The sequence below is a fragment of the Alosa alosa genome, chromosome 15 (genome assembly GCF_017589495.1).
Source record: "Alosa alosa isolate M-15738 ecotype Scorff River chromosome 15, AALO_Geno_1.1, whole genome shotgun sequence".
NCBI lineage: Eukaryota > Metazoa > Chordata > Actinopteri > Clupeiformes > Clupeidae > Alosa > Alosa alosa.
Window position 1 is genome coordinate 27,635,517 of NC_063203.1, and position 15,554 is coordinate 27,651,070.

The window sequence follows — 15,554 nt, forward strand, 5'->3', positions numbered from 1 at the left end:
CTACAAATTAACTACAATGTGACGTCGAGCCCCCAACTGGGCAACCTGGGTAGCAAAATCTTCCCTGGAAGAATATTAAACTCAAAAGTTTTGTAGACTACGTGTGTATCACGTTTTGAAACTGTAGAAATTATTTGTAACTGTAAATATGTAATTGTCAATATCACAAATATGCCCTACACTTACAAATCTATTCTACAGGTACGGATCGGTTTTACAGCTAAATCATCCTACAGTTAAAAATATTTTACAATTACAAATATAGGCCTATTCTACAATTACACATCAATATTCTATGCACAAAAAGCTGTTCTACAGTTACAAATATTTTTTACAGGTGCACAGACTTTTGCACCACCTTAGGGATGAGAAGCGTCTCATAGGGTGATATCAGCTAAATTGGGCCACTTTTTAGTAAATCATTTGGGAAAATAATATAATACTATATATGCCTTTTCCAAGTGTTTTTATGATTACTAATGACTGTTTTTGATCATTTTGTGTTGAAATTATGTCATAAAATATAATTATTTAGGCCCTACAGTTCTTGAAACATCAACTGTGCCAACTTTTTTTTGCATAAGCAGTTTCAGGTAAAATGGGCCAGCATCTAAGGTAAAATGGGCCAGCTGTTTCAGGTAAACATTCGGCCAGTCAAAATGCAAAGGGAATGGTAATTTATCATCAATTTGAATTTCAAAACAAATATTCATATGTGCCATTAAAAACACATTGTGGGTACAAACTCACATTTTCAAATGTGCAATTAAAATTTTTTGGAACAGCACAGATCAGTGAATAGATCAGTGACAGATCAGTGTGTGTGTGTGTGTGTGTGTGTGTGTGAAGAACACATTTTGAACGAAATGCGCAAACTACAAAAATTCATACAAAACTGGTAACTGATATATTAAACATTAAAACATTGATATCATTAGTGTGTGTATGTGATGAAAAGGTGTTTCAAAGACAGTCTTTGCAAATGAACCCATCGTCAGCACAGATCCCATTCTCTTCGCCACAGGTTTCGTGAAACCAGGCAGAACAAGGGTCACATTTTACCCATTCCTCAGTAGCCTTAGGATCCTCTGGGTCACCATAGTGGGTGTTGCAAACTTTGCAAGGTGACTTGCTTTTCTTTTCCTGCTTTCCTTTTGGTTGCTTGCTGAGCGGGCACTTGCTGGCTTGCTTAGCTGGTTTCTTGCTGGATGTTTTTTTTGTGATATAGTCAATGTGTTCCTCACTTGAAAGATTATATGAGGGTGGCTTCATACGTTTTCTGATGGCTCTCTCCCTTTGTGGCACTGTGATCAAGTCAGTGAATGTCACAGACTGAACAAAAAGAAAATGACAAAAAGAGCCTATGTTATTGCAAGACATAGGATAATTATTTTGTGTACATTTTATATGATTAGGGACTAAATTGTGTGTATGTGTGTGTGTGCGTGCATGCATGAATGTGCATGTGTATGTTTGCGTGAGCATGCATGTTTAACATGTCATGCAACATGTCAAGTTTGAAAGTAGTATAAAATATCACTTACTGTGGAGGTGGAAGGTCCCTCATCCGGGGAGTGTGTTTCTTCCTGTGGTGTGAACTGGTTGAAGATATCATTATCTTCCTCCGGTACTTCCTCCAACACAACCTCTTCAAACACCACCTTCTCATCTGGAAAAAAGTACAGTGGTTCCACAGGTAGCAGGGGTGTCAGGGAAGCAGAGGACTGAAGTCTGGCTGGCGGATCGGCAGGCGACTGAGGTCTGGCTGGTGGATGGGAGGACTGATGTCCAGAGAGCAGAGCTGATGGCTGGCGGGCAGAGTGGGTCAAGGTCAGCAGGGGCGACCATGGTCCAGTGGGCGGGGTTGGGAGAGACTGCGGCCTTGTGGGTGAGGATGGTAGAGTGGATGGTAGCACTCTTTCGGTGGTCTTGCTGGGGGCAAAAGCAGTCTCAGGGAGGATGTCTTTATTGAGTGGGAACATCCCTGTCCCCCGGAACCCTGCCTGGGCATTTTCAACAGTGGCAGCCTTTGCCCAAGCCCTGCTGAACACCGTAAAAAATTCCATCCTTGACAGCTTCTGCCCCGCCATCATCCTCGTCCACTTCCTGCCTTCCTGGTCCCAGTGGTGCTTCAAACTCTTAAAGAGGGCCTTGTCTGCCGGTTGCAGCGCATGGGTTGTGTGGGCAGGGTAGCACATTATGTGCACATTCTTGCTCTTCAGTAGCTTAATAAACTCCATGTTATAGACATGGCTACTGTGGCCGTCAAGGAGGAGAAGGTGGGGCCTGGGGTCATCCTTAGGGAGGGACTGAATGAACATTTGACCCCACTCCAGAAAGAGGTCAGAGGTAATCCAGCCATTGTCTGAACACCTTACGCTGGTGTTCTCCGGGCACCCCTGTAGCCACTCAGAACGAACACGCTTCCCCTTAAAAATAATCATGGTTCGGCTGTATATGCCTTCTGCATTGAATGCTGCCAGACAAGTTGTTGTCTCCCCCTTCTCTCCGGCACACACCTCCACACATGGCTGGCCAACCTGCCCAACGACCTTTGTGGAACTTAACTGGTCCTGAAGGCCAGACTCGTCCACAGTTCAGATATGTGACGGTGTGCCCATAATACCCAGCTCGACCAGAAGACTCTCATATTGGGTAAACCACTGGTTGACCACCACTTTGTTAAGTCCAGCAGCCCGTGCTGCAGATAGGACCTCTGGTTTTCGCATCCCAAGCTCTGGGTTGCGCTTCAAAAAATTGTGGAACCAGTAGTATCCAGCCCTCCCTGCTGTCTTGGAAAAACCAGATATCTGGTTCTTAGCTGCGAAATCAAAGGCTACCTGCTGGACATCGCGTTTGGTGAATGGAAAACCCCTCTGCGCCAAGGTCTTTAGGGTGGCAGCAAGCTCCCTTTCCGCCTCCTGTGGAAGGTAGGGCTTCCGCCCTGTGCGTGTTTGCTGCCGTCACCTTTCCACTAATGCGTCTTTGCAGCGTGGGCGGCACACCCCATGCTGCGTGACAAGAGGTGCACACTCACTGGAATTCCTGTCTTCACTCCCTCCCTGTATTCATCTAAGGCCCCCTTCGTCCTCTCCACTTTCCACAGATTGTAGTTGTTTGGCCTTCCTTTCTCTCCCTGTTTTATCTTTGTATCCTCTCCTCTCTGGCCCTTGCTCCTCCTCTCTTTTCTCTCTTTCTGTCTCTTCTCATTTCCTCTGCATTTCTTTCTCCTCACCTGTTCTCTCACTTCCTGCTTGTCTCCTCTCTGCTTGTCTCCTCTCTCATCCTTCCTCCTCTCATTTCCTCTCTCTTTCCTTCTCTTCCCTCTCTATGTATTGTGTGTGTGTGTGTGTATCAGGATTTGTAACTGTAAATATGATTTGTGATTTAACAAAAAAATAACACGAACGATTTTAAGTATTACTCATATGTGGGTCACTTACAAATATATTCCACAGGTACTAAATATTCCACAGTTGCTGTCTTTCAATTACGAAACTATTCTGCCATTACAAATCTCTGCTACTTTTGAGACTGTTCTGGGGCTTCCTGTTGAATAGCCAATGGCGATGCTCAGGTTTGACTAGCAACCATGAATCTCAGTTCACTAACCAATCACAGGGCAGTCTATGGCAGGAGCAGCGCCGTCGTTGTGTGGGTGCAACCAAACATGGAGTCTACGCTTGGAGCACGCTAGTTTACTTTTTGTAGCTTTCTCTATGATCTTGCATAAGTTGCATTTGACTTCATCAGTAAGAGTGACATGGTCAGGTCCCAAATCATGAGGTAGTCAGAGTATCTCAAGATGGCGCTGTGCTATGCCAGTTTTTCTTAATTGGTGGGTCGTGACTCGTGATCCAAAAGTGGGTCGCAGAGCTTGTGTTAAAAAAGAAGAAATTACTCATTTAAAATGCTACCTTCTCAGATCTAATATCGGACCTTTATTTTGATAGACAGTCATTGCCGTGGACATAGATAGACAATGTTTATGTGACAGGTCATGTTAGACATCATTTTAGCGGTAAACACAAGTAGGCTACAACCCTGAATATTTGAAGTAGGATATGGATTCATTTAAATTGAGGACAAAATGGGACAGAAACCCCAGTGTGTGGTGTGCAGTGAATTGCTGGCACATGAGAGCATGAAACCAGTGCCGCTGTTGGCCATTTTTGTTTGATGCTGTTTGCTGCTAGTTTGATGCTGTTTGACTTATTTATAAATTGCAACCTGTCACTTTAAGGGCAGTGAGTCTAACAACCTTTTTGACAGCTCCATTCAAACTATGTATAAACAAACTCTAGTATTGTTTGTGTCACATTTATAGCACACTATTAACAATGATATGCATAATATTAAGTTGGTATAAACAGCCTTCATTGCTTTTGAAATGGAAGCATGTCATGACATGATGCTATTTAGACATTTTCTGTTTGCAATTAAAAGTGAATTATGAGCCTGGTTGCCACCTAGCCTGGAATGTGTTTCAATCGGCATATCATGTGCTTTATGTAAATGCTTAGTTTAAGTTTGGGACATAGATAATATACATCCTACATAACATTAATATAACTTAATTTTCAGTGCAGGTTAGGTGCATCTCCACTGAATTTCAGCATAACATTTCTAGTACAGGTAAGCATATCATTTAGCTTTCTCATTCATTTTGATATGTCAGAGGTAGCTTGTCTGAGGCAAGGATAATTGTCTAGTCAGTATTTCTTACTTAAAGGTGCTCTAAGCGATGCCATGCGTTTTTTTAGGTTAAAACATTTTATGTCACTTACTGCAAACATCACCTAACCCACCGCTAGCTAACGCGATCTCTGTGGACAGCCCAGGCTCCAAAAATGGCAACAAAAACAACCAAACTGTTCCAGCAAATCACAGACGAGATGCGCGTTTAGGAGAGTTTCAATTGCACGGGGGGAGGGGGAGGAAGTAGCGATCTAGCTCTCTGTTTTGTTTGAAAGTGACGTTACCCAGCATTGCTTAGAATACCTTTAATAAATGAAACGAAACTTAAAGAAAGAGAGATGTCCTCTGTGGTAGATACGGCCATGTGACTGCAACTAGGCTACGTGACACCTGATGGTGTGTTGAGGCAATGATAATGGTCTCGCAGCTAGTTTTACTTAATAAATTAAACGAAACTTAAAGAATGAATTACAGATGTCCTCTGTGGTAGATACTGCCATGTGACTGCAACTAGGCTACATAATGGTCTCATCAGCTAGTTTTACTCACAAATTAAACGGAACTTAAAGAAAGAAATACCAAGGACATGATCTCGGTGGTAGATACGGCCATGCTCGCAGTTTATAAATGGTCAGTAGTGGGATCCGGATAACTTCGCAGTCTTCTCTAGCCTTGTCTTCGTTGCCTTTATGATTTCCTTTAAAAACGTTTCTTATATAAAAAAAAAGATAGCAATTATCAACAAATGACAAGGCAGCTGGAACCTGCCACTCCCCCCCGTCTAGTGTGCGCTCAAGATGCGTTCCCAATTAAAGCTGCAGTTGGCAAGTCTGACAGATTGAGGGGACTTCCAAATTTTGAATGTTTACAACTCTCATGCCCCTCCCTCACTACCAACGAGCACCCTCTCATCGAGTTTGTGCTTGTCAGTGCCATGGAGGTATTATATATAACGGTCAGTGCGCATCAGACTGTGATTGACAGTCAGATCTCACACAGCCCTGCTCTGATTGGACCAGAAGAACTGGGAGCTGTGGATTTTTGCAAAACAAATAACAGGCTCTAGGTGGAGGTAGAAGTGTGTATTTTTTTTTAAAAAAAACGGCTGATTTATGTTGTTCTGTCGGAGCATAGATGACCTTCTTCAGGAGTAAAAACACATTAAGTGAAACAGTGCATGAGGTTACATATAATCATTGATTCATGACACCTGTCTTTTACAAAGTCATGACAGCCAAAAAAGCATCATGGGAAATGCAGTCCATAGATAGACGATGAAACTTATCTAAAAACAGGAAACAAGAAACAAATCAATGCAATGTACACATCAGGCTTCAGCCGTCATAAAAACAAAGCATAAAAAACATTTCATTGTTTATAGGAATACACTCATATCAAAATCCTCATTTAGGCCCAAAGGTTGTAATGTCTCCAAAGTATGGATCCAAAAAAGCTCTCGATCCACTGGATAATTGTCATCTCTCCGTCTAATTGAACTTTTGTGTTCACTTATTCTTTGTTTAAGTGGATGGGTAGTTTTACCAATGTACATTTTATCGCATGGACATTTTAACAAATAAATTACATTTTTTGTATTACATGTAATAACTCCCTAGCCTAGAAATCTAGATGCGCCCCTAACCTACATTTGCTGCCAGGGCTAGTCTAGCAACTCTCCGTTGGCTTGTGAGCTCCAGAAATCGAAACTTAATCAGGACATTGAAATCGTGTATAGAGTCGTTTGGTGGGCTTAACATAATGATTGATGCAGAGTTGCAACGGTTTGGCTTGAATTCCCTGCTATTTGAAAACAAATATCCTATTGCGTCCTACTGCGTGCAGAGGGAATTTGAAAGACAACTGATTATCCCGCCCCTCGGACTGAGCACTGCGAACGGTGAGTGCCCAGACCCTACATTTTAATGTGGGTCTGGCTCGCCAGGCTAATAACTCCCTTGATTTTAAATGTCTTTCCAGTTAGAGGATGTTTAAATTAATTTGTTTTCTCTGAATTATGACATTGGGCACAATTCCGCAGGGATAGTTCCCAGGTTTGACTGGGGCTAGCAGTGCCTGTTTAGGGGGAGGCAAAATAGAGGCTTTAACAAGTTTGTTGCGTAGGTTAGGGCCTCTTTTATGAACAAAAAGAGGTGGATCCTGAAAGTTTTTTGACAGGGCTGGATCTGTGGCTAAAATGTGCCAATGTTTTTGAATGTTTTTTTTAATGATGTGAGCCTGAGGAGTATAGGTAGTGATACAAGAAACTGAGAAGTGCTTTTCCTTTTTAATACTTTTTTTCAAAAGGTCAGCTCTAGACTTAGAGAGTGCAACATCATACGCTTCATCAACACACTGAGCTGTATAGCCTCTTTCTTGGAAGCGCTGTTTCATTTCTACTGCTTTCTCTTTAAAATCTTCATCAGAGTAGCATAGTCGGCGCAACCTGTAAAATTGACTTTTTGGTAGGCCAATTTTTTAAAGCTCTGGGGTGGGCACTCGTAGCTAAAAGGAAGGTATTGCGGTCAGTTTCTTTTTTATACAGTGTAGTAGTAAGGCTACCATTACTTAGCTCAATCCACATGTCTAGAAAAGAAACTCTTAATGAGTCATATTCCAAAGTAAACTTCAAATCAGAATTACAACCATTCAAAAATGAAACAAATGCCCCTAATTCTTCACTTGTACCTTGAAATAGGCAAAAAACATCATCTAGGTATCTGTACCATTTGAGGATTTTTTCACTATAAGGGTTGATATCTGGATTATAGACAAATTTCTGCTCGAAAAATCCAACATACAGATTTGCGATTTGCAGATTAGTGAATATGATCAAAAAAATCTTGCCAACTGCAGCTTTAAATGGAGTAGCACAACGTTGAAATCTGCTGCAGTGGAGATTGAGAGGACCCATATCATCATTGCATGTAACATGCTGTTGCTGCGTTTTGACACTGTAAACGTTGGGAAGAATGAAAAGCAGTGTGAAGTAAAGCTGCTGAATTTTGGTGCCCCTGACGCACAGTGCGTGATACACGTGGTGGTAGCGGCGGCACTGCATGAAACCATCAAAACTAAAATGTTACATGGAAACCAAGCACCGGCCCCTGTCAAAGACAAACCTGTAAAGTGGACTAGTTTGAAAGGTGACAGTAGGTCCATCTGGTATTCTCATGTTACTGGTAATACTCTTTAATCTGTATGGTGTCCATCTGGTATTCTCATAATGTTACTGGTATACTCTTTAATCTGTATGGCATCCATCTGGTATACTCTTTTTATTTATTTATTTTTATTTATTTACGTTTATTTGACAGGGACAATGCCCAATATATAATTGGGCCAGATTATAGCCACAAGGCTAATTGCCATCTGTTGTACCTGGACAGGAGTTGATGTTAATCAAATTATTAGACAACATGTATGAGTGGGGGCAATGACCCAACACACACACATCACAGTGATATGTAGAGAGTAATAAAACTGAGTAATGAGAAGGGAAATAAAACATGAAATAAGATAAAAAATAAACACAGAGACAAGAATCAATGACTAAAAATGTTCACAACGTTGGTTTGCTTTCAACCATTTCTTAAGGCCTAATTTAAAGGTGGTGAATGTGGTGCTTTGGCTAATAATGACAGAGATGCTATTCCACAACTCGGATGTTTTCACTGAGAAAGTGGTTAGGCCAAAGGTGAAATGCCTAAACACACTTTTGCAGTCCCCCCTAGATGATGCTCTTGTGGTCCTTATGTGACTTGTGGGTCTACAAAGGCTCACAAATTGTTTAAGGGGTGGTGGTGCAAGATTATTGATAATTTAAAAAAATAACAGGTGTTTAAAAAGAAAAGAAAATTGTCCAAGGTAAATAAACCATACTTCTGTATGATAGTAACTGTAAGATTTGTTGTCCTCTTTAATCAGTATGGCGTCCATCTGGTATTCTCATGTTACTGGTATACTCTTTAATCTGTATGACGTCCATCTTGTATTCTCATGTTACTGGTATACTCCATGTCCTTTTAGGCAAGTCCCTCCACTCGGCGGCCATATTGCAATGCTTTTTGGGCACTCATCGGGCATCCTATTCGGCAGAAATGCGCAAGGCTTCATGACATCAATCTTGCTCCAGAGGCGAGTTCACAACACATGATTGGCACGATGTCTTCACAACACACCATATAACTGGCTCAATGTATTCACATCACACCACATGATTGGCTCAATGTATTCACATGTCAACATTTTGCCGAGGAAGGGGTGGGATATGTGTAGACAACGGCCATATTGGCGTTACAAACTAGCCCCATGCATTTCTATAGAGGATTTTTTGAGTGCTGTGTCTCCTCGTTAGAAAGTCTCTGGTATACTCTTTAATCTGTATGACGTCCATTTTGTATTCTCATGTTACTGGTACACTCTTTAATCTGTATGACGTCCATCTGGTACTCTCATAATAGTGCTCTGGTATACTCTTTAATCTGTATGACATGCATCAAGTATTCTCGTAGAGAGTAATAAAACTGAGTAATGAGAAGGAAATAAAACATGAAATAAGATATAAAAAATAAAAAACACAGAGACAAGAATCAATGACTAAAAAATGTTCACAACGTTGGTTTGCTTTCAACCATTTCTTAAGGCCTAATTTTAAAGGTGGTGAATGTGGTGCTTTGGCTAATAAATGACAGAGATGCTATTCCACAACTCGGATGTTTTCACTCGAGAAAGTGGTTAGGCCAAAGGTGAAATGCCTAAACACACTTTTTGCAGTCCCCCTAGATGATGCTCTTGTGGTCCTTATGTGACTTGTGGGTCTACAAAGGCTCACAAATTGTTTAAGGGGTGGTGGTGCAAGATTATTGATAATTTAAAAAAATAACAGGTGTTTAAAAAGAAAAGAAAATTGTCCAAGGTAAATAAACCATACTTCTGTATGATAGTAACTGTAAGATTTGTTGTCCTCTTTAATCAGTATGGCGTCCATCTGGTATTCTCATGTTACTGGTATACTCTTTAATCTGTATGACGTCCATCTTGTATTCTCATGTTACTGGTATACTCCATGTCCTTTTAGGCAAGTCCCTCCACTCGGCGGCCATATTGCAATGCTTTTTGGGCACTCATCGGGCATCCTATTCGGCAGAAATGCGCAAGGCTTCATGACATCAATCTTGCTCCAGAGGCGAAGTTCACATAACATGATTGGCACGCATGTCTTCACAACACACCATATAACTGGCTCAATGTATTCACATCACACCACATGATTGGCTCAATGTATTCACATGTCAACATTTTGCCGAGGAAGGGGTGGGATATGTGTAGACAACGGCCATATTGATTGCTACAAACTAGCCCCATGCATTTCTATAGAGGATTTTTTTGAGTGCTGTGTCTCCTCGTTAGAAAGTCTCTGGTATACTCTTTAATCTGTATGACGTCCATTTTGTATTCTCATGTTACTGGTACACTCTTTAATCTGTATGACGTCCATCTGGTACTCTCATAATAGTGCTCTGGTATACTCTTTAATCTGTATGACATGCATCAAGTATTCTCATAATATTTTGTTTGAGACTAAATTATCAGTCCACACGGTATACAAGTTACGGTCATGGAAACACACGGACACACCTAACAAAGAAAATGTGCACAATCCTCGGTATATGGTCCATTATAAACTTTATTATGAACATGGTACAAACAGAACACTACTGATTGCATAGACATAATTCAGTAAGATGGCTTGTATAAGCCCTCAAAGGCAGCTGCGAGCATAGAAGTGCCCATCTGTAAGCAACAAAGAAACACAGTGTAACTTCTGGGCTATACACTCAAGCTCTGGATATTCACATTGGTTTACTTCTTTGAGCGGCAGTGTGATCGTGTATTACAGATGCGACTCGACATCAGATTACAGTTTACAATTTACTTGCGCAGTAAACCAAGTTAACTTCGTAGTATAAAAAAATAAATAGTCTCATTTCCTTTCTGTGACAGTTTTCAGTAATTAGACTATAAATTCAAGTACATATTAAAGTAATTATAGCCCAATTCAATTAACCATCAATTCATAACCATTTTAAAGGACAAAATGGCTTTCTTTTTCTTCTTTCTTTTTTTAAAATCTAAAATAGCCCCAATCTTGTCACATCACAGAGCAAAGTGCATTTGCAAATCCTCACAGCCAAACTCAAAAATAAACAGGTACATTATTAATAGGCCAACACGGAATAAGTAAGTATCAAACTAACAAATACAATAACGTAAAACACAAAAAATATCAAAATATATGGATAAGGCAAAATTCACTTTAAATAGTAAAATCAAATAGATGACTCTTTAGAATGAAAGAATGCTTCAACACATAAGCAAAAAAAAAAAAAAGACTTTTTGCCTAATGTGAAGAACTCTAATATTTCCAGCTCAAATGCTAACAGGTAAAAGAGACTATGTATACAGGGCCCTTACTACAACAAGTGAATATTGTATTCAATCTCTCCACCACAAGATTCGAATACCAAACATTTAAGTTGACACATAGGAACACAATAATATAAAGATTTCAAAGATTCTGTTATTCAAAATCATTACTTTGACCCATACAACCTAGATTCCTACCCTCTACCACCTTCAAAAGAGGTTTTAAGAGTTCTTTCAGTTGTGACCAAAGTTTTGTAAACAAAAAAAAGAAAAAAAAAAAAACATCAGAAATAGGATGACCAGAAGGAGTACTCTGACGGCACCATTTTGTTTGAGGTAGGGTTAACACAAGACTAGTGGTGGAAAATTCACAGCACAACTTTCACTGAAGGTGATCAAAGGATTGGCTATGTTATTTCACATTTCTAAAATAGAAAAACAAAAATGTCAATTTTAAGCTCCATCTTCTTTTTCAAACTTGGCATTTAAAACTGGGAAGCTCTAAATTGCATTGTATTTCCCCATGTTAGTAACTCTGCTGTCTTACAGTTGTATTCATACACACCAGTGTCATTCAAGTAGACTGAAATAAAACTTTTGTTAGAGTTCGCTGATGCTGACAAATCCATTTTGACTATTAAAGTTTGACTAAAGCTACGCATTTCTCATTCCTCTGTACACAGCACCACCACTGAGATGCTGAAGCTGCACAGCACACACACTTGTGTTTTACGCTCCTCAGTGTATACAAATGACCTCTTCCTTTATGAGCCATTTGTCCTAACACTGCCAACTAAATGCCGGCAGACAGTTTCTCAACATGGATCAAGCCAAGTCCTAGACTAAACATTTTTTTCCTCCCCAATGGAAAATTTCATGGAAGATTTCAGTTAATCTACATCTAGGCTTAATCCATGTACGGAAAACCGACTCCACGACTCCAGGTGTTATTTCCGAACTTTTCAGTTCATAATGAGTTTATAGAAAAAAAAAAAAAATCATAGTTTGTTGTAACCCTTCAAAAATATTTTTATACAGTAAGGTTTCATAAATTGTCATTATATACTTCTAACATCTGAGTAGAAATCTAGCCAGACATTCACAGAACACAGCAGTATTTCATTTGCTCTGCACTCAACCATAGTGCATTAGTTCCTTAGTGTTCCCTTTGTGTACTGTACAGAGAAATAAAAGTACAGATATGGTCATTGAGGTGTTGATCTATGGCTCTATAATACCGGACACATTTCCCCCCACTTGTGTGTACGTTTTTCTTCTTCTTCTCTATAGCACAACATTTCTCAGGACTCGACTAGTATCTCCATGATGTGCTCAAGTTCGTGTAAGTCTTTCACGCCCTGATTGGAGAGCGTAGGGGAGTGGGACCCGGAGAGTGAAGGCAGGTATTTCACCAGCTCCTCGTTGGCGATTGTGGTGAAGGCTCGCGCCCCGAGCGAACTCACCTCTCTGTCAAACACAGACATATCCACATCCACGAAGAGGCTGTCTAGAGTAACATCATGTAGATATGTTGGGCGTGTGACAGCCATACTACCCAGGGGACTTCCTTCAACACGTCTGCCACACTCCTCTCCTCTCTGTCCTGTCCACCCAGGCCTGTGTCTGGGTCCTGCGTCCAAACTTCCAGGGAGATTTTCAATGGACCCCAGGGGCATCCTCTGTGGAGGAGACAGAGAAGGCTGGCTGCTGTCTTGGCAACCATCTCCATCCAGCTCCTTCAGGATAGAGGAGATGGCCGTGGACAGGGAGAATTCTTCCTCAGCAGACGTGGACATCCACTCATCTCCGTGGTTTTCAGTCAACGTTGGGCAGTAGGCTACCGCGGGAAGGGACTGGACGGGTCCCTGGTGGCTGAAGTTGCTTTGCTGGACAGGAGCTGGTCGGGTCTTGACCGGTTCGACGGGAGGTACCACCGTGTCATTCGGACTCGGCATCGGCTCCTCTAGCTGAATCTGACGCAGGGTGTTGGCGATCAGCACGGAGCGGCGCAGGCTGGGTTCCACCATAGTGAGGTCCCTCTGGAACTTCTCAATGGAAATGTCGAGCACAGATTGCCGCTGGTGCTCCCAAGCTGGGCCTATTTCCTCTGGTTCTACCGGGAACTTCCTCTTCAAACCTTTGGAAGTCATTCTGTAAGTTACCTATAAAAGATGAAAATAATTAAAGTTAACGTTACTGGCAAAAATGTAAGACATAACTAATTTATAAACATAAACGCTGTAATTCAACGATAACGTAGTCAACTTTAACATTACCATTCTTAAACTTTAACATTACCAGTCTTTTTCATCTGTTTTAACACTGGCTTTCAAACAGTAGTATGTTATTTCAATGGGTTAACTTTAGATTTATATTTCAGAATAACGAAAGAGATTGTAAAAGAGAACAAAACTCAAATTCCACGGTAACTTAAATCTTCGAACCGAGTAGTCTAGTTCCCTTTTCAGTTCCCGGCAAAAACGAAGCAAATTGCTAGCTAACGCTAACGTTAACCATCAATGCTTTCTCATCAGACAAAACTCAACGGTAAACAGCTGGTAAGCTAAGGTATTCTCTCCGCTGTTAGCTCGCTAAACATGTTGCCACAGCCGGTTATCGTTAAAGATATATCGTTATAGTAAAGTATGCCTCTGAAAGTAATCATACAAAGATAACGTTATGTACCAGTCAGCGCAACGTTGTTTTCGCACATATCTAGTAACCGTAACAGATAACGGTAGCTAATTTAGATAGCAACTAATCGGAAAATTAGCCAAGTTTACCTACTGGTCAGTGTAGAGGAATCCTCTTCTTCGACGTGGATGTTACACTTTGAATGAATAAGTTATAATGTAAGAAATTATTCCGCTTCAGTCGTTCAGGATAAGAGCCACACAGGAGACATCGGCAAAATATGTAACGCACCTATTAAATACTGAGGTAAAAAGTTGTAACCGACTAGGTAAAGTTGCTACAAAACACACATCTTCCTTACTTCCCGCCGCCTGATGATTCAAGTTTTGAGGAATCCAGAGAGCAGGCGCGTTTGTAAGGAAGGGGTTCATGGGAATTGTAGTTTCTAGAACCGCTATCTTGAGTTTCCTTTTTCCTTTGACGTTTAGAACCATAGACTGTATATATAGAACTTATTTTCTTGTATATAATGTAACTGTAGGCCTACCTTTTCCTAACTCAGTCTACAGATTGCCTATTTAATATGCTTTGATACCAATTGACCATTGTAGGCCCTATTTCCCAATTGCCCAACAGTCTTTCCGTCCCAGCCTGAGATGGAGAGGCACTTGATGAAGAAGTGGCCTGCCTGTACATTTACATTACACAAACATTCAGTATGAGGCTCCTTCTTACACACACACAATGAATTACAAACATTCTGCATTGCTCTGTAGCTGAACTGGTAGGGTTGTAAAGGGCACTATATCATTTGTTTCTGAGAGTTGAAATGTATTAAATGTACACTTTGCATGTAATATTATACATGTTATGAGAAAAAGGTTAAAATACGCAGTATATGTAAAATTGAAATGTGATACACAAATATAAACTGCAGAAACAAAAAAAAAAATGTTATTTCATATCTTCCCAAATACATCAACCACGTGTAATGTTAAGAAACTACTGTAACTGACATAGTTTCATGACGTTTATGGTGTTTCTTGTCCCATCACTGTAGTCTGACCTTTATAGATAGAAAAGGCACACATTTTGCCATGCACATAATATGTGATAATATATAATACATATAATATATAATATATTATATAATATATAATATATATTCATGCTCACAGGCAAAGCATTTAGTTTGCTGCCCTCTTGTGGACATGTGGTGTTATATGTTTAAATGCAACTGCACATGATGGTCTACTTAAACCTGTAGTGCAGTGCAACACCTCCTTCAATCACTCTATAAAGTGAGGGCATGTTCTTAGAGGTGCATTACTGAAAGTGATGCATGTCACTGGCAAGACAAGGCCCTCATTCAAAAGGTGGACAAAGTATGAAGTCTTACGTTACTTTAACCTTAAGTTAACTAAAGCTAATTTAATAACAAGGCAAAATCTATTTGCATTTTTACAAGATCCAAACTCAAACTACGGTGGATCTGCTCAATGCTCCTACATGCCCCACATACAGTAGCTTTAAGCTCATGCACAAGACACTTTGCTCATTTTCTGACTTTGCACTTCATCCACTATTGAAATGAATTGACCCTGTATCTTTTGGACTTTCCAAAATAAATCTGTTACGTTGATTGCAATGCTTTGGCATCGTGTGGCCTGCGTGTGTGTCCTCGTGGTGACTCACAAAGAGTTCAGTCATCCAACCAAACAAGAGCAGGGAGGGACAAGTTTCCTACATATCACTGGCACCCAACATGAAGCGGAAAAGAAGTTATTGGGATGCAT

At 40.5% G+C, this 15,554-nt stretch overlaps 2 protein-coding genes across 4 annotated transcripts; both read right to left on the reverse strand.

Moving 5' to 3' along the window:
- Positions 1-714: 714 nt before the first annotated feature.
- On the reverse strand, positions 715-2,556 carry LOC125308548. Its single transcript, XM_048265111.1, has 2 exons — positions 1,545-2,556; positions 715-1,332 (listed from the first exon to the last, which is right to left on the reverse strand). Exons 1-2 carry the CDS (start codon positions 2,442-2,444, stop codon positions 964-966), a joined length of 1,269 nt encoding a protein of 422 aa, XP_048121068.1. The 5' UTR covers positions 2,445-2,556; the 3' UTR covers positions 715-963.
- A 7,598-nt stretch (positions 2,557-10,154) lies between these two features.
- Positions 10,155-14,122, reverse strand: sertad3 (SERTA domain containing 3). Of its 3 annotated transcripts, none has more exons than XM_048264786.1 (2): positions 13,908-14,122; positions 10,155-13,286 (listed from the first exon to the last, which is right to left on the reverse strand). In XM_048264786.1, the coding sequence occupies exon 2, from the start codon at positions 13,272-13,274 to the stop codon at positions 12,426-12,428; it is 849 nt and encodes a 282-aa protein (XP_048120743.1). In that variant the 5' UTR covers positions 13,275-13,286; positions 13,908-14,122; the 3' UTR covers positions 10,155-12,425. The 3 variants fall into 3 exon arrangements, with proteins under 3 accessions (XP_048120743.1, XP_048120744.1, XP_048120742.1); XM_048264787.1 differs by lacking the exon at positions 13,908-14,122 and adding an exon at positions 13,423-13,624; XM_048264785.1 differs by having other exon boundaries at positions 10,156-13,286; positions 13,912-14,122.
- Positions 14,123-15,554: the final 1,432 nt, after the last annotated feature.

Bases quoted from the DNA above. Each gene is read 5' to 3' on its own strand.
- LOC125308548 (XM_048265111.1), bottom strand. From the start codon at position 2,444: ATGATTATTTTTAAGGGGAAGCGTGTTCGTTCTGAGTGGCTACAGGGG. The intron at 1,333-1,544 runs GTAAGTGATATT...CTTTTTGTTCAG, and splicing joins AGGGACCTTCCACCTCCACA to TCTGTGACATTCACTGACTT.
- sertad3 (XM_048264786.1), bottom strand. From the start codon at position 13,274: ATGACTTCCAAAGGTTTGAAGAGGAAGTTCCCGGTAGAACCAGAGGAA.